General features: G+C 26.6%; 2 protein-coding genes across 3 annotated transcripts in view; one reads left to right on the top strand and one right to left on the bottom strand.

The window, feature by feature from the left end:
* Positions 1-8,447: 8,447 nt before the first annotated feature.
* Positions 8,448-15,677, top strand: LOC135928204 (uncharacterized). The gene is made up of 5 exons (XM_065464591.1): positions 8,448-8,623; positions 8,797-9,042; positions 10,840-11,032; positions 12,889-13,349; positions 15,278-15,677. Exons 1-5 carry the CDS (start codon positions 8,459-8,461, stop codon positions 15,581-15,583), a joined length of 1,371 nt encoding a protein of 456 aa, XP_065320663.1. The 5' UTR covers positions 8,448-8,458; the 3' UTR covers positions 15,584-15,677.
* The window catches only part of LOC135928202 (uncharacterized), a 25,875-nt gene continuing 21,830 nt past the window's right edge, over positions 15,639-19,683 (bottom strand). Inside the window, exon 7 of one of the 2 annotated variants that reach the window (XM_065464589.1) lies at positions 15,639-16,560. In XM_065464589.1, the coding sequence (XP_065320661.1) occupies positions 16,142-16,560 (419 nt within the window). In that variant the 3' untranslated portion in view covers positions 15,639-16,141. The remainder of the gene's footprint in view (positions 16,561-19,683) is intronic. The other variant, XM_065464590.1, reaches the window with a different exon arrangement.

Genomic DNA, 19,683 nt, shown 5'->3' with positions numbered 1-19,683 from the left:
GATCTGTATGCGGGCTTTTTTTTTAAGTAAATAGGCGTGGGCGGGTAATTTTTAATATTTTTCAGGCGAAATGGGCAGAACAAACTTTTAATTTATTAAAAATAAGTTTTATTTCATAATTTTATTATATATATTTAACAATAAAATAGTGCCATTAAAATAATTTTTAAACATTAGGCGGGCAGGCGGGTTAAATAAAATTTATAGATAAATGGACGGGCGGGTAAATTTTTAAAAAAATTAGTGGATAGGTGGTCTAAAAAAAATTCACAAGTGTACAGGCTTTTTGGCTAAAACCCATCCATTGCAGACATCTAAGTGAACCCATGTAGTTTAATCATTGATGGCAAGAGATTAAGTTTTTTTTGCCAAATTATATTAATTAAATTAATCTTATTAATGAATAATGAATTTGTTATGTCATGAAATAAATATAAAAAAATCAAATCTTATTAATGAATAATGAATTTGTTATATCATGAAATAAATATAAAAAAATCAAATCTTTTCTCACACCAAAGCCTAGTTCAAATCGGTATTTGGATTTTATCAATATATATTTATTGGTATACATTAGTTATATAGAGTTATCAAATGTAATTTTTAGTTTCACTAAATCATAATAAATAATTTAATATAACATTATTTAAATGAGGAAATTTTTTTTTCATCATTTGTCAGAATTATAGAATCGGTATGCTGAAATAAGTCGTTTAATAAACAATGCGTCTATAATAAACGTCAGTAGGGGTTATGGTAAGTAATTCGCGAAGTTCTATAAGTTGTGGGAGAAGTGCGCGTTGTATAATAAGTCGTAGGAGTAGTGCGCGTTGTATAATAAGTCGTAGGAGTAGTGCGTGTAGTATAAGTCGTCGGAGTAGTGCGTGTAGTATAAGTCCTCGGAGGAGTGCGTGTAGTATCGGTCCAGAGAGTAGTAGGTATAGTCGTGGTTCTTCTGGTCGTGGTTCTTCTGGTCGTACTGGTAGGTTTGGTTGTAAAGATTTTACATTTGCAGATAGGACACCCCCATATGTCAAGCTGGAAGCCGTTGGGACAAAATAAAGCGCACATGATCTTCGAGCATTCTTGATAAATATATTTATAATATAATTATTCAGTTGAAATTTGTTATTATAATTCGCGTAAATTAAATTGCGAATTAATTTAAGAAACTTATCAAGTTACATACCGCTAGCATGGCTTAAATCGATGTATAGGAAAGAATAACACACTATAAGAATGAGGGAGAAAAAAAAGTATTTCATGATTTTAAATTTCGAAAGGAATGTTTTAGACGAATAATTTGCGAAATAGACTTTCAACAAATAAGCTATTATTTATATAGGGAAATTTATTTAATCTAATTTATTATGTGTGTGATGCGCGATGTCACTATTAGTTAAAATGACTATTAAAATTAACATATAAACACATTTTCTTTTTAAAACGTTGTTAATTTTTTATACAAATTGATTTTTTTTACAATAAATTGATTTATATAATTAATATTATAATGGTTTAAAGGCCAAATATTTTGTTTTGTGTAAAATAAAAAAAATAAACAGGTTTCTTAGATTGAACTGAAAATGAAGTGCTAATACAACCTATTTGGTCATTGCGTTCTTTGATTACTGATTTGGGGTATGAAATTTAATTACAATACCTATAAAATTTTAACCTTTCACATTTTAAATAGTGCACTTATTAAATTTAGTGTTAAAAGATGCTCAAAACCTACCGCCTTATTGGTGTGATATCTAATTCTTGATTTAAGAAATTTGAAATTCAAGGCAATCATTTCACGTGATATATGAGGCGAATGATTTTAAATGGATGAGATTTCGAAAATATTTATTATCAATGACTCGGACATTTACATCTATCTTTAAACATGTTATCGAGACATAATTAGTTATATTAATAGCTGAGTTTGAGTAGAGGAAATATATTATGGAACCATTTGTCTACTACTCAATTAGTAGTCCAATAGGAATTATACATATTTTTTACATTTTAAAACGCTAGAGGCATCACTTTACGATAATAAAATGATAGCTAAATAAAATGACATATTATTTCGCATAGAATGAAAAACTGAAACGCTCAGAATTTTTTTTTTACTTAATGCTCAGACTTAAAGTTAAGGATTTATACTGAATTTCACAGATATTTTTTTTTTTAATAAGAGACGATTTTCAAAGTAAAAATTCTTATTTCTTGAATTTCTCAGAAGAAATACTAAATCACTCAGAAATTTTGTTATTAAATAATTTTATTTTCAAATTAATGTTACTACACGAAATATATATTCCTATCAAAGCGAACGCAATATATGGATGTCATATAATTTCTAATGAAAGTAATATTCATATATATTTCAAATTTTAGAACAAATCGAATCTTATAAATTTAAATAAGTTATATATATACACTGTGCTTCAATTGAACTGATGACACCCATTTTTGTTTTAGCGATAAATCTGTCAATTCTGAATATAATTCAATAAATTTTACAGATTGTGAGAAAGATAAATTATCAATTTTATGCAAATTTGATAAAATTTTATCAATAGGGTCATTATTTTCAAAATGACCATAATTATGTGAATGAATGTTTTAGTTTGATGCATAAACAAAGAACGAATATATGAACCTTTGTAATGCTTGTAAGATATTTTTAGTACAATATCTGGAAGAGTCTCCCAATGGCCCCTATTCCTAAATTGAATCCTTTTTTGAAAATTTTTTTTCTAAAGTTTTTTTATTTTAAAATTTTTACAAAATATTTTCAAATTATATATACAAAAAAATAAAGAAAAAATTAGGTATATAAAATAAAATGGATTTTAATCCAAACTATATTCCAATCTTTTATAGTATAATAATAACAATAACAATATACTTCTTAAACCATGAAGAATATACTTATAGAAATATTTAAAAATTAATTTAATCTAACAGATTATTTTCAATTATTCTAGTTAATGGTACATATGATGTTTTCGAAATCCGAATAAATAGATTTGTTAGTAAGATATATTAAAAATAGTGAAACGCATGTTGGAAGATGCATAGATATATAGGTAATACGACTGGATTGGGTATTTAAAAAATATAATATGCAGCAATATTTCCATGAATCTACATAATTTTTTAACTGGGCAAAACTATGATGGTGCTTCAAACATGAGTGAAAGAATCAAAGTAGTACAGGCCTTGACTGAAGCAGAGTCCCCAAAGGCAGTTTTTATTTGATGCTATTGTTATCAATTAAATTTACTGTTCAAATATGCCAATCGATAAACGAACTAAGAAATGTTTTAAGGATCATTCATGTGTATTTTAATGGTGTAAAAGATAGTCAGAGTAATGTGTATTGTCGACATCGCAACCATTTTTACGCAACAAGAATACCATTGGCAATACTATTTTATTTGTTTAGATTTAACATGTTTATTTAGTATTTATGGAAGCTGGCCATCATCATATAAAGCTATTGTAAAAAAATTCTACTTGATAATTCCTAGAGGGCAGCTTTAACAATTTTGAAGGATTCTGAAAATCCTGTCATTTCTCCAGGATCAGTGCTATAGTTTTTAAAATAGAAAAATTTAGTTATAATTTTATCACTTTGTATTTAGGGAAAAATAATGTCAAGCTTGGCTTTTACAAAATTGCAAACCATATCGAATAGGGTTTGCAATAAACTAATTTCAATTGTCAAAGGATTGCCTGATTAATTGAAATGTATAATTTAAATAATTATTGTCTTGTATCATTTTAAAATCTTATAAGATACTGATATTAAATTTGAATCTTTTGGCATTTTATGAAGGGGAGAAATACCTTTTGATTTTGGAAATTCTAGGCTTCAAACATTACAATCCAAAAGGAAAGGTATATATACTTTCATTATTACATATAATATTTTATTTTAGCTTTAGAACCAGTGTGTTTTTTGTTGTACTTGATTTGATAATAATGCAGTTTAATGACAGATTATGAATCAATAAAACATTTTAATCGAAAGATAATGGTAGAAAAGACATTTGTTAAAGATGATATCGAGAATATCTGTATTTGAATTCGTGTCAAGTTTTTGAAGAATTATTTAAGTTTTAAAATTTATATGATGGCTAAAAAGGAGAGGAGGATGTAATTATTACACATGACCTAGGGGTTAAAGAATTTGACGTCAAATTCTGAGAGTTGTACATTTATTTTATTAAGACATTTATAATAATACATTATTTAGCTTCTTCTTTTCAACTTATGACTAATAGAAAATATACTTGTTTATTTTACCTTATCGTTTACTTACTAATTTTTTTGCTTTCTCTAATTTATCAATATATAATTATCTATTATATTCCTAATACCTCCTGTACTCCCTTCTGAAAAGCTCATGAGTAAAATTAAAATTATTAAAACAATCGTAGTCCCATGAAAGATCCTTTTATGAATTAACCATTTTATCAACAGAACAAATTTATCTAAACAAATTAAATATTGACGAAATTATAAATTCTTTCGCTTTCACTTTCCCTAATTTGTCTATTATAATTTTAAAAAATTTGACATATACATTTTTGTTATTATTATATATTAAAGATTGATGTAATAAAAATTATTAACATTTATAATTGAGGAAGTAATTTTGTTTTTTATGAAGGATATTTTTCAGAGTAGGAGAGAAGGTAAGGGAATTTTTAGAGGGGGGGGGGGTATTCCATTTTTATCGCTCAGAAACTGTATGGGCCACTGGATCTCCATATCTCTTATAATGTATTTTTTTTTAAAAATATTTTAATATTCGCAAATTCTTCTATGTCCTGAAATCCACCGATCTACCGCAGTGATTTGCTAGTTTCCCATAAAATTTAAATCAAGGGTCTCCTCGATAATATATTGAGCATAAAATTTTCCGACTCATTTAGGCTTCAGGCCACCATCCCTAACAAGTCAGATGGTATTAGTATCCGATTCCCGCTATAACTTTCTCTTTCAGCCTATATTTCATCCCGTATTCCAGGCCTTACCTTTTGGGACAGCAACACCTTGTCTACCCTTGTTGTCCTGTCTCCAGAATTCAAAAAGACTGGGTTGCTCCTTAGCAGTGTTGTTAAACGCTACTTTTAAAAGTAGCGCACTATCGCTACCGCTATCATTTTCAATTGAGTAGGGCGCTATTAGCTACTTTTTACGTTATTTTGATTTTTTATAAATATATTTTTTAAGTAACTTTATTTCCACAAATAAAATATTGGTATAAAAACATGACTATAATTTGTTACATATATATATATATAATTTATTTATTATTGCACTTTAATAATAATATTTCGGTACAGTCATCCCCAAGTCTAGAGCGACGATCAGAAAGTATAAGCTTTGCCATACTAAATAATCGTTCAGCACTAGCACTTGAGGGCAACGCAGTATTAAATTTAATAAACACACTTTTATATGAAAAAAATCATCAAAAATATTTAAATGAGTATTTTTAGATTTAAAAAACGCATCTAGAGGTTCAATAATATTATTATTATTATTTATTTCTAAAAAATCGTCTATGGAAGGCTGCGGTTTTGATCTTGCTATAGTATTAGTATCGTGGTTAGACATGACATTTTTTAACGTTACCATCAGCCTATCCAGTTGCCCTTTAGATTCAGTCAAATTAATGTATGGCCAATTTAACTTGAAACTTGGGTGAACGATAGCAGCTATTACATTATCATCATCATACAGATCTGGAAATCTAATTTATATAAAGCGATTGTATTTATTATAAAAAAAAGAATACCTTTTTAATTTTCAAAATTTAAATTTATCTGACATTTAGTTTCATTTATAAAAAATAATAAAATAGCATTAAATTATGGTAAATAAAGATTTTAAAAATATAATTAATATATTATGCACAAGGTAATTAATAATATATTAATTTTGAATTTTATATTAATACAATATATTAATATTAACAATATATTAATATTATAGATTGTTTTAAATTAAGCCAATTTAAATTATAGCTAATCAAGCAATAAATTATTCATTTATATAATTGTATAATAGAAAATAAAAATAAAGTTTTGTTTTGACCTTTTAATGCCTTTTAGCATAGACTCTACCAGTGGTTGGCAAAAATTTAGATTATTGATTCTTCTGAGCTTGGTAATTAATATACTAAGTGTGGAAACATAATATCACATGCAATGTTTATTCAAATTAAAGCTGCTTGTATGATTTGAAGATAAAATTTTGCGACATCTGTTATCCAGTAGCAAATTTTTCTTCAAGATTAAAGTATTTTTAAAATTTTGGGAAAGGATAATCTATATTTTTCTCATTTTCCAAAGAAATTTCACTATCTTCAACAATCTCACACATTTTTAATAACTAGATTTATATTGCTAGCTAGATTTATAATGTATATTTTTAAATATAAATTTAAATTAAATTAAATAAAAGGATTATAATTTTAGATTTATTAAAAATTGTATTTTAATAATTTTTAGATGTATTTATCATGCAAAATTGAAAGTAGCGAGCTACCGCTATTGCTATTTTATGAAAAAAGTAGCCCGCTACAGCTACCGCTACTGAAAAAAGTAGCGCGCTATTGTAGCGCGCTATTTTAACAACACTGATCCTTTGATTACTCCTGGTGAATACCTAATTTAGAATAGGCCTTTTGAAGATAATCTCACTAACATAATATTAAATGCTAACTCAGGCTGTGAATAGTTGGAAGCCATCCCCAGTTCCAATCTTAGCCTCCTCATGACTGGCAAACAGCTACGTTTATCCCTGGCCTTTTGCCTTGACTTTAATAAAGTAGTACACTCCACTTGCATCAATTTTGGCTAACCCATCAAATCGAATCGAATGCCTTATCGCTTGCATTGCTAGTTCTCTGACGACAATCCCGCCATATATCCATAATCAACAACATTCTACTAGCTGCCGTCAAAAAGGTTAATATCCCATCCACCGTCAAACCAGTGGACCTTTCAAATGAAAACAACATATGCCCTAATAGTATATCCCTCATTCCATGGACTAACGGTTTCCCGTTGACCGGGGAATATGCTTGTGTCGATTTTGCAGGAAAGTCCAAACTCTCATTTTCTGCCATCAAAAAGACAGAAGTCCTTAAAAACAAATATGCTGGCCACACCAACACAGTGTTCATACCAATCGTTACCATTCCCTTAAGCATGTTCGGAAGTGAGCTCAATTTCATTAAAACCATAGGGAAAAAAATGAGACAGATCACAGGGAACCCTAACGAAGAATTTTACCTTCGTCAGCAAATTTCTCTCAAAATCTGCCACTTATATATTTTTACATAATAAAATATAAGTCATCATATCTTTGACTTATTTAAGAATATTTTATATAAAATAATTTTAAAAAATATTCATTTTAGTTATTAAATCTTAGTCAAAATCTTTTATCTGGTGCTTATTTTTAAATCGAATTTTTTTTTCTCCCTCTTTATTTTATCATATTTTAGCCCTTAAAAATGATATAAATTTAATATTATACCATTTAGATATTAAATTAAAAATGATGTATATATAAAATATGATGTATAATTGAAAGTGCTTCAGAATTATATTGTCATCTGGAAATAATTAAAGAATATGATAATTTTGAATCTCATTTTTATATAAGATAAGCAAAGAATAATTTCATTTCTTGGAATAATTTTGAATGAATAAGAGCTATTACTAGTGATATATGAAGGTATATAATCTAAATTAAACATTTTAAAATAAAATCATATCGTAAAAAAATTATGAAACTAAATTATGTGTAAAATTATTAATTTATAAATATGGATTAAATATTATAATAGTTTTTTATGTCGAATTATTCATTTATAAATATGATTTTGTAAAAAAAATTTAATTGTATTCAAGTGCGGCCATTATGAAAAAAATTATTATAACATTTTAATGGTTAAAAGGCAAAGATATAAGTGTAATAAGATCATTTTATTTGTTTTAAACCATCTGGTAAAAAAAATTCCTCACTACTTTTTTTGGTGTATTTGTCAAATATTATTATTTGTATAATTAAAATTAATAATTTTAAAAATTCATCCTTAATAAACTATATTTATAAAACCTAAAATCAGAATATAATATATTGTTTTATATAAACTATTTATATTTGTTCTAAGTTTGATCTTATACCAATGGGAAGCCTGCTTTTAATGTTAAAGTCCTTTCATAAAAATTTGTCATGAGGCAGATTCGACTAGCTCTCAGTAGAGTACTGAAGACTATTTCAAATTAATTATGCAAACTACTAAGATCCTTATTTTTATTTCCAACCGGGGTTAATTTTAGACATATGGAATGAGTGATAGCATTAATTTCTTATATGACTGACAGCCACAATAGTTTATATTTCTGCCAAATGTTGAATCTATTTAAGATAAGATATGGAAAGAAATTGGATTCGGTTACTATTTGTAGGGTCTGAGAATTTTATTCCTTTATATTTTCAATATAATCATGATCATGCAACATATACTATTTTAATCACAGACTTTTTATCTTTGTATAAAGAGCGGCTTAACAATGATGTTTTATTAAAACGATTTAAGGTAACATACAACCTGTTATATATTAATATAATAATAATTGAAGATATTTTAATATATTAGTATATAATTTTAAAAACATATAAAAAATAAATTAATATTGATAAAAATAAAAATTAGTTATTATAAACTATATTATTCATTCAGGTTAATCTTTTGATAAATTTTGCATATAGAAACTCAATCCTTTCTTAAAAATTTCAGATTTGCAAGTTTTTCAAGAGATTAAAAAAACGCTAGTTATTGAAAAAAATGACTCCAAAGATCAACCAAAAATTAAAGTCTTATTTAGTGATAAAAGTAATGAGCTTTTAAAAGAAGACATCAAAATTCAAATTACTGCTAATTTATCATCCAATGATAAATCAATATATATTCCTTTCAATTGGGATTTTATTGTTAAAGAATGTTCAAGAATTGAAGTTAGTAATTGAAATGTTTTTTATGTAATCTTTTAATATCAAATTATTTTTGAATAATTTTATGTTTTCTTAATTTCTATTTAACATATTACATAATAAATTAAATAATATATGTTAGTTAGCATTTCTATGGCAATGTCTAATTTTTTTCAACTTTTAATTGGTGTCTTAAAAATCTGATCACATAAAATATATTCCAGCTTAGAATTCTTTTAATACCAGATTTCATAGCAAAATTGCTTATTTATATGATAGGTATTCTACAAATAATGTACTGGTTACATTTTTGGCAAAACCATATTTTTTTAATATAAAAAATTCTAAAAACAAAACTGTTATGTACATTTCACCCAATAATATCAAATTGGATCATCAATTTTTTTAAAAAAAGATCTCATTTTCACAAATTTTTGAATAGCAATAATGCCTTTGAATTTTAATAAAGCTTGTGTTTATTTTGATTTTTGATATACTAATACTATATACAGATTTCTAATTTAAATATGGTCCAAATCTATTAAAGGCTTCAAAACTTTTGCAAGTTTTAAAAAATGAAATTGTATATTAAATTTTTGAAATTTATAGAAATTTTTTAGAATAATGTTTTGGAGATATTTTTATATTTAAATACCATATTTATTTATTTTTAAAGTTTCGAAAGTTTGATTTTGATGTTTTGGACACAGTCTAAAGAAAAAAAGAGCTTCACGCTCCAACCTAATTAAAAGTTTATCCTTACTTGCTTTAGTGATTTTTTAAAAATCTTATTTATTCACTTAAATTTTTTTATTTTGCTTTTTTTTAAATATTTTTTTAAAAACATTAAATTCATAAATATTTGCATTATATTTCTATTAATAAATAGCATAATATGTAAAACTATATTAAAAATATAAAGGGGCTCATTTATTAAAAACAGAATTGGGACTACAAGTCCCCAAAACATGAATATTACTATCAAAGTAATTTTAAATATTTTATTTTAAAAAATGAAAATCCTTGGGTTCTAATCTAGGCTCTTTTATACCTCCTATATTTTTATAAAAAATTTAAATTCTGTTTGACATATATCTAAGGTTAGAGATAACGATTGGTTAAAAAAATGTTAATTTAGTAAAAAAAAAATTCTTGGCTATATCAACCAGATTTGAATATATCGTTCAACCTCATACATGCAAAAAGTATAAAATATTGGTTGATTCCAAAGGGAGACACTATTTTAATTGTATATATAGTCAAGGCAGACACATGGTTGTTAATTCAGTTATTAGCCTTTCTCTTGCTAGGACCCTAATACAAAACATTCTAGGCCAGATCGTTTAACTTATCTATCTTGTTATTTAGTTAATTCCTTAATTAGGACTTCACACATGTCTCATCATTTCCCAAAAAATATAATTTCATCGGTTAATATAGTCGTAGAAAAAAATATTCTAAATTAACATACTATATTTTTTTACCAATCGTTATCTCTTCTAAGAACTGGCGGTATAATATGAGTCCTTATATTAGAACCCAAGGAATTTTATTTTTTAAAAGCCTTTTTATTTTAATATAGTTTTACATATTATGTATGTTTTTTTTAAATATAATATATTATTAATTTAATGTTTATAAAAAATGTAGGTAAAAAGAGTTATATAATTGCATGAAATTAAATTAAGATGATCTTAATTTATTCATTTAAATATGTTTAAAATTTAAAAAAATAGAGGCAAAAATGGTAATAATTATAAAATGAAATTAAGATGATGCCATAGTTTGGGCTAATATATATTATTACATACATTATTTTAGTTTGGAGCATATGTTAGTCTACCACTTATAGTTACAGCAAATGAATGCCTGAATTTGTACAATGTATTTTGCTCACAAACAAATCTTCAAAATTTAAGCACTGATGACTTCATTACCTCGGACAGAGGTGATGGTGTAGACAAAGATATGGTATCAAAAAATGCCTGGAAAAAAATTGAAAAATCGCCTAGAAGTAAAGTAATTTAAAATAATATAACGCCTTATAAAAATTACTCTTTTTTACTAGTTGGCAAAAACGGATAAATTTGCTAAGTTATTAAATACAAATCACATCGATTATATTTTAATCTAAGAATAATCGTCAAACCTGAAAAAAATCATTTTGAACCTGTTTGAACCTTTTCGCATACAAGTTTATTAGAATATTAAGTCAGACCTATCTAATTTGAGAGAGATTTTTGCCCAATTTATCTAGACTATTTACTTTTTTAAAAAAAATTTTATCATATATATTCATAGTTTGGCAAAAAGTGAGATTATATTTAATCATTTTAAATAATTTTTTATGTTTATTAATTCATCAAGAGCACGAGTAAAATTATATATTTATTATATGTTACCGGCAGTGTAATATTTCCGGCAACATGTTATTTTTTCTACTTTAAATCATTTTTGATCGCTTTTTTTTAAATTTAAAAATCTGATTCTACCGCAATACCTAACTTATAAATTGAAAATAATTATGCCGTTAACCTTTGGGTCATTTATAATTTATATTTAAAAAAATCTATGGAAAAACTAATATAAATAATAATAAGTCCTTAAGTTAATAGCAAAAATGTCTGAAATTCATAGGGTAGGTATTCCTAACATGATGGACTACATTTCCGTAAAATCACACTTTTAAATTTAAAAAACGAGCTCTAAAAATGATTTAAAGTTGAAAAGTAACACATTACCGCTAACAAATACATAAATTTAAATAAAAATAGTAATTTAATTTGTGTAAAATATTGTTATCTTTATTTGCTTATGTGGTACAATTTGCTTTATTTACATGGTGTTTGATAGATTATAGTCCAACCAGTAGTCTAATTAGGGGTGCGAGGAGGCGCACAGGGGCTCGGGTCCTGAAAAATTTGCCCCTGAAATTTATTTATAAAGGTCATTTTTAAATTTTAAAACGTTTAAAAAATTTGAGCCCCCTGAGACTGTAAAGGCATGACTAATGTGGCTAAACAGCTCGATTTTAAAAACAGCTAACCCAGGGTGAGGCTTACATAATAATAATTTTGGCTAAAATCTTATTGAGTTCAATTCAAGTACATTGCCAGTAGCCAATTGATATATTTTTGGGCCTATTATTATTTTAAAAAATATAATTATAATGCGACCTAATTAAAAGTTTTCCAAAAAAAAGCAAACTAGTTTGCGTTTTTATAAATGTTTATAAGCGCTAATCGATTGGCGCGTATTGTTTGCGTTTTGCACAATGAAACGCAAACGCTCAATTAGGTTGCACTATATTACACTTATAAAAATTAATATTTTGCCAAATTATTACGTGTATTATTTTTTCAACTTTGAATCCTTTTTTGAGAGAGCTTTTTTTTTTAATTTTAAAAATCAGATTTTTGGAAATATATTCTAGTAGGTTTAGAAGATCTATCTTATGAATTGTAATCAATTTTGCCTTTAACCTCTGATTCATTTATAATTTATATAAAAAGTAATGGAAACGGGAATATAAATTAAATTAAGTTCAAAAGTTTATGGCAAAATTGTCTAAAATTTATAGAGTAGGTATTCCAACCATGATGGAATACATCCGAGGACCCACACCATACAGGATCTCAATTTTTAATTTTTGACAATGTTATTTATTTAGTAGCGAGAACTGTCAACCTGGAGGTGTATCTCTTTAGGCATTTACCCTCCATTAGGTTCATATATTTAAGTTTGAAGTTGTAAAGTATTAAAGAAAAACCGTTATTAAATGTTTAGACCACAACAATATTTATATCGAAATGTTTGATTTTATCCTCTACTTACAATATTCCAATATTTTAATTTCTTAAACGATCGTAGAAAGAATTAGAGCGGCTTTAACTCCTGTTTCTTTGAAAGAACTCTTTGTAGCCCTGAAACGTAAATTATTGCCTACAACTCCATCTTCCTCCACCTCGGTCAAAGCGTCAAACACCGATTCATCGGATTCCGATTCCTATAATCCCACCCTTACTCGCGTGGAAATTAAAGATCGCAAATACTACGTACATCGCGCAGGTGATGCTCTTAAGGGGGAAGAAAAATCAAAGCGGAAAGTAGTTAAAAATTCGTCAAATCTCACTAACGAGACTCAAAATCGTATTTTGTCGCTACTGAATCAAAATAAGGAACCCGTTACTTCTGTAGGGGGTTTTTTTAATTCCAAAGATATCAACTGTGTATATAAAGACGTTTGCAAAATATTTACAGCACCCGATAACTTGAAAGATTTGAACAAACTCACCATATTTTTTGATCACTCCTTTAGAAATTTTTCAGAGGTATATATAACCTATTTTTTGCGTCATCTATTTATTTTTAAAAAATATTATTATCTTTGCGTGTTTTTATTATGGAAGTCCTTTTCAAAAACATACTACTATTTGTCAATTAATATAATCGGTACCCATGACATCCTAGTTCTTATAATTTAGCGGTTCTCAAATTAAATGGCCTAGTCATTCCAGGTGAAATCAGAATAGTTTCATACAACGTATTTCAAATAAAATAAAAATTAAATTAGAATTATGTTGTGATGATTACTGCAGCCAAAATTTTATTGCTAAAGCTCAATTATTTGGGAGATGTGAGAGTTTTATATGTAAAGAAAATAATTATCACTCAATTTTGCAATAAACATGTAAAAATAATATAAATGATTAAGACCTATATTTGGTAGAATTAAATCTTTTATAGAAAAAAATCGAAAACACTTCATTTATAAAAGATAGTGAATATCTTGATATTACTATGCTCTGCGAATTACAACGTTTTCATTCATGGTGAAGCCCAAGATTTTTATTGGGCAGATTTCCAAGCAACCATCCAACCAATACTCGCATACTATAACAAATTTGTAAAGAATTAATTATAAGCATAATATAATATTCATTAAAACATGTTCTTAACGCCTTTAATTTATTTCAAGAAAAATTTTAATTTTGGAACTAAAAATATTATATCTTATTTTTTTATGATGAATCAGCCGTATAATACAACGAAATTTTTTTTAAATCTTTTTTTTTCTGGATAAAATATTGAGTTGGTCGTTTTTAAAAATCAGCTCAAAACGAGCCATTTAACAACTATAATTGGAGGAACAACGCTTAAGAAAAAGGTCAGGTTTGCAAGAGATAATATTAAACATACATTTTTCGTTCGTTACAAATATAGAATATGATGAAGAAGAACATACACTCAGGAATAGTTTCAACAAAGCTTGCTCAATATAAATATATATTCAAAAAAATTTTTAACTGTTAACCTTTTTTAGAATTGGTAGTTAATTTTTTTAGTTTTAAATAGAATACTTTAAAGGCTATCTAATGACACCAAATATAGGTATTTATCATTAATACATTTCAAGTCATCTCTTTTTTTTATGTATATTGTAAATGAGCAACGCGTTCTTTTTACATTTTAAACTCTCATATCTCCAGAACTGATAGAGAAAATTTCATTTGATATGACATACGTTTTGAAAGTAGCTCGTTTTTTATGCCTATTCGTAATAAAATGACCAAGTGATACCATTGCAAGAATAATCAAATACCTTAATTTAAACGTAAGTTATTATTTAATGTGGTTAAAATCAAAATCTGACCGGATTCAGTTTTTAAAGAAGTAAAATTAATATTTTTACTGGTTTGGTTTAATGTTGTTTTTTTTTAAATTAAAATTTATGTTTAATTAATTGAAAAAAATGACTGATTCATTAATTTATAATGTATTTATACTAGAGTTCTACCGGGCTGAGCAGCCTATATATGATTAATAAAGACCCTCAAAATATTATATATTTCTTTCCTATTCTTCCTTTTTTTGCCCATTTGATTATCACGAATTCTCTAATTTATATATTAAAATGATTTGTTTTATTTTATTTATCATTTACAAAAAAAATGAATTAAAAAACTAATAGTTTATTTTGATTTTTCTATTCATTTATTAAACATTTTTGACATAATATTTTGTCTGACCTATCTTAAAATATCCATTTAATTTTTTTTTTTGAATTAAGATATTTTTTTCTTTTAATTATCCTAAAGTTTTTTAAGTTTTGTTCTTATTAATTAGTGCTCAATCGATAAAAAACGGTTCAGATCGGGTTTTGAATTTTTTTTATTAATAAAGCAGTAATCAATATTATTTTCTTACCTTTTGACAATTTGGATGCATCGACTGAAAAAAAAATTTTTTTTCCCCAAAGGAGAGTTTAAATATTGAAAACCCCCAAGACGGTAAGAAAATCTCTAAGGACAAAAAATTGGCAACAACAGAATCCTATCCTGAAACTGATTCTGGGGACAGAGATTCAGAAGTTTCGTCGACATTTGATGGTGATAGCGATCGATTTGAAATGAATGAGAAAGATATGGAAAAGGAGAAAAAATTGATGAAACGCAGACAAAAAATGCTTAAAGAGGTTTTGGAAATCGATAAAAAGAGGCAGGAAATAAAACATTTAGCCAAAATTAAGCGGGAAAAGGAACAACAAAAAAATTTTCAATTATGATTATAGCTATTTAATTTTATTTTTCAATTTAATACATTTCTACGAGATTATTATAACGTGGATCAAAAGAATCATATTTGTAATATATTATAAATAATACGACGAAAATTTCAGAAAATGTAATTATGTCTAACGTAGGATTTTATATCTTAATAAATTATAATTTAAAATAATTGGTTTCCTAAATTAAATTAATATATGTGCCATTAATATCTAATATTTGCGTATAGCGAATATTTATATAGTTATAAGAAAGAGAGAAATATAATAAATATTGCATTTAAAAATGACTTATAAAATAATAATATATTTGCTTGAGAAAAAATTATATTTAAAAATAAATACCTGGGTGTATCTAAATGTTTCTATTGTTTTATAAAGAGAGTATATTTTATAATAATTTCGTTCCTAAAGTAATATAAAAAATATATCCAAATTTAATGGTCATATTATATCGGTGTTCGTTTTAAATTCTTTCTAAATATAACCAAATAAAATTCACAATTTAAACATGATACGCAAAAAAATGAATGACGTGCTTTATTTTCGATCTTAATTTCATGCCTGTTCCGACAAAATTTTTAAAGCTTCCGTTTTTTCGAAATCAATTTGTTGATATGACAAACGTCCCATTATGCGTTCTATTATGTCCTGATTTTTAGTGTTTATACCAGCTTTGCTAGAAAAATCATTTAGATGAGATGAGCTCTCGCTAGTAATTTCTAGATCATCTTTAGAAAAACGACTCTTTCTAGAAGGATTCAAGGAGGAAATAGATAATCCAGAAACTCTACTGCGCAAATTTAAGCCCGATTTGGATTTGATGACGGTTTTCCTTTTTGTTATGGGGCAGGGTTGAGGATCAAATTTTTTGTTATTATCTGATTTCTTGAGTTTATTAGGACAATGATTGTCGTCTTTTCTAGGTGATTGTGTAATTATTCTGGAGAGAGGTACGGGTTGAGCAGGTAAGTGAGCTAATCATTTTTAATAATAAAATATACATATATATAAACTACCGGCCATAAATGACTGCCCACCCTGCATTTTTACATAAAAAAATTAATAACTTAAAACTTTTTAACTTATTTGGGTAAAAGCGAATTGATTATTTAATTTAAGATGTCTATACATGTTTAGAAATAAAAAACTCGGAATTTCTATGAAATTTTAGCCTTTGAAAATAACATGTCAAGAATTACCAATTTGGTAAAATAGGGTTCATTAGTTTTTTTCACCAACAATTTTAAGTTGCTTATTGTTTTTTGGAAGAAAGTTATTAATCACATTCTAATCTGCTTATTAATACCTATTTTTAATCATTTTAAAAAAAATTCCTAGATTTTTTTTTGTTTTAAATCATTGTTTAAAGAAACTTTCAGTCTTTATAAATATTTTAACGAACATTCGACCAAAATGATTAAAAGAAAAGACATGTCTAATCCAACTAAATACAAAATAATTAATTTATACATAAGTGGTAAAAGTAATCGCCGAATTGCCAGAGAATTAACCCTAGCTCGACGAACAGTCGATTGTTTACTTAACCCGTTACTGGTTAACGGTGCATATATGCACCACCTCCTATATACCTTATTTTAACATAGTAGTTTTTTTTTAAAAATAATAAAAAAGATTTTTATATAGTTCAGACATTGTACTTCAAAACTGGAAAAGAAAAATATGAAAAAAATATTTTTTTATGCCCCTAAGAAACCCTCAAACTTTGCGAATTTATGAGGTCTAAAATGCAAAATTTTCTAAGTGATCTCACGAGCATATTATAAAATTATTTCGATGAAAACTAGTGTGTATATATTCTTTATAGATATATCAATATTTATCAATCATTTTTGAATTTTTAAATAATTAATATTTTAGTAGGTAACCACATAAAGTTGACTGGTGCATATATGCACCGTTAACCATCTAGCAGTATATATTATTTAAAAAAATTCAAACAAATGAAATTTAACATAATGAATTATAATTTTTTATATTATACTTAAAACCACTACCGTCACTAAGGGTGGGAAGGGGAGGGGTGGGTGGCTCGAGCCCCTTAAGAATTTTTAAAAAAAATTTTATACCCAAAAAAGACCTTTTGAAAATAATTTAAAAAAATTTTTTTCCCCTGAGATTAAATCGAATCATATATTGTTCCTATTATAATTTTTTATCCCGATCAAATTATATGAAATTATTAGGTTCATAAATATTCAAAAGTTTAAAATTATTTTTAGCCTCTTCCTTTCTGAAGATTTTATTTTATTTATATAAAATATTATGCACCTGTTTTGTCAATTCAATCAAAATTATCAAAATAATAGATGACTAATAAAAAAATCAAGATTCTACGAAAATAATTTGTCTAGATATTTAATTTTTAATAAATTTTTTTAATGAAACGTTTTCTAACAATTGAACAAGCGCTTGCTCAACTTTTTGAAGAGGAACCAATTGAAGAAAGAGATATGGTTATAATTCCGCCAAACCCCTCTGCAGTTAGTGATGAAGAAGATTTCGATGAAAATGACTTAACAAATGTCGGAGTTTTGCCTTCAGATACAGCTGGAGAATTGGAGATTCATAATTCAGTTGATGACGACCTTCCAGAACCATATTCTACAAGAAGCTATTCTCGAATTTCTCACAATTTAAAATGGAGAAAAACGGATGCAATATATTCTTCAAGCCCTTTCAATGGAGAAAAGGAAGATGTAATAAAACTTGAAAATGATTTACATGGTAAAAGTCCATCAGATATATTTTGTTTAATTTTCGACGAAGACTTATATTCCCTAATTGTAGAACAAAGTAATATTTATGCTAAACAAATGAATAGACCTAACATATGCATAACCATCCAAGATATTCAGAGATTTATTGGAATTCTATTATTTACTGGATATCATTCTCTCCCACAAGAAAGAATGTACTGGTCTAATGACAGCGATATTTCTATTCCAATAATCCGGGATACAATGACCCAATTACAATTTCGAAATTTGAAATATAATATCCATTTGGCAGACAATACTAAAATAGATATACATGATAGATTTTATAAAGTTAGGCCTTACATTAATATATTGAATAATAAATTTCAGCAATTCGGAATTTTTAAACATCATTTATCAATAGATGAACAGATGATACCATATCGAGGAAGACATTCTTGCAAAATGTTCATAAAAGGAAAACCAATTAGATTCGGATACAAGTCTTGGATATTGGCCTCTTCCGACGGTTACGTATTCTCATTTGATATATATCAAGGAAAAAGCGAAAATAAATATGAATATGGATTAGGTGGAAATGTAATCATAAAATTATTAAAGGCATTGCAAAAACCAAATTATCATAAAATATATTTTGATAATTTCTTTACATCATTTAAAATCTTGTCATACTTAAAACAAATGGGATATTTTGCAATTGGAACTGTGAGGAACAATAGAATAGAGCATTGCCCAGTTGAATCTATAAAGGTTGTAGCAAAAAAAGAAAGAGGATATTATGATTATAGGTTTGAAAAATTAAACGAAATATTTGTAGTTCGTTGGAATGATAATTCGGTGGTGACCGTTGCATCGACATGCCACACTATCTCTTTGCTTTCTAATGTTTCAAGGTATTCTAAGAAAATATCTTCTAAAATAAAAATTCCTCAGCCAAATATGGTAACTGCTTATAACAAACACATGGGTGGAGTTGATCTATGTGATAATCTAATATCTACATATAGAATAAAAATAAGAGGAAAAAAATGGTGGTGGCCAATATTCACCAATTTTATTGATGTAGCTTTGGTAAATTCATGGAAAATCTGGAAATTCGTGAATCGAGATGACAAGAAGAGTTTGCTTGCATTTAGACGAGAAGTTACTAACTACCTCCTTCGAACGCCAGTAAAAATTGAAAAAAATTCAAGTACAGGTCACGCCAGCCAGTTTGCATTACAATGTGAAAACCCTATTGATTCATCTGGACATTATTTATCCAAAATTATAGATGGAAAAAGACGAAGATGCAGATATTGCCATACGCACTCAAGATATATGTGCCAAACATGTCAAATCGCACTCCATATTAAATGT

This window comes from Gordionus sp. m RMFG-2023, chromosome 4, assembly GCF_954871325.1.
Source record: "Gordionus sp. m RMFG-2023 chromosome 4, tfGorSpeb1-WG-v2, whole genome shotgun sequence".
NCBI classification, from domain to species: Eukaryota; Metazoa; Nematomorpha; class Gordioida; order Chordodea; family Parachordodidae; genus Gordionus; species Gordionus sp. m RMFG-2023.
This window is presented reverse-complemented; position numbering and strand designations above follow the sequence as displayed.

What these genes read in the sequence shown, in the direction of transcription:
- LOC135928204 (XM_065464591.1), top strand. Translation starts at nt 8,459, where the DNA reads ATGGAAAGAAATTGGATTCGGTTACTATTTGTAGGGTCTGAGAATTTT. An exon ending in TTTTATTAAAACGATTTAAG is followed by an intron (nt 8,624 to 8,796) that starts GTAACATACAAC and finishes TTTTGCATATAG; the next exon opens with AAACTCAATCCTTTCTTAAA. An exon ending in AATTGAAAAATCGCCTAGAA is followed by an intron (nt 11,033 to 12,888) that starts GTAAAGTAATTT and finishes AAACGATCGTAG; the next exon opens with AAAGAATTAGAGCGGCTTTA.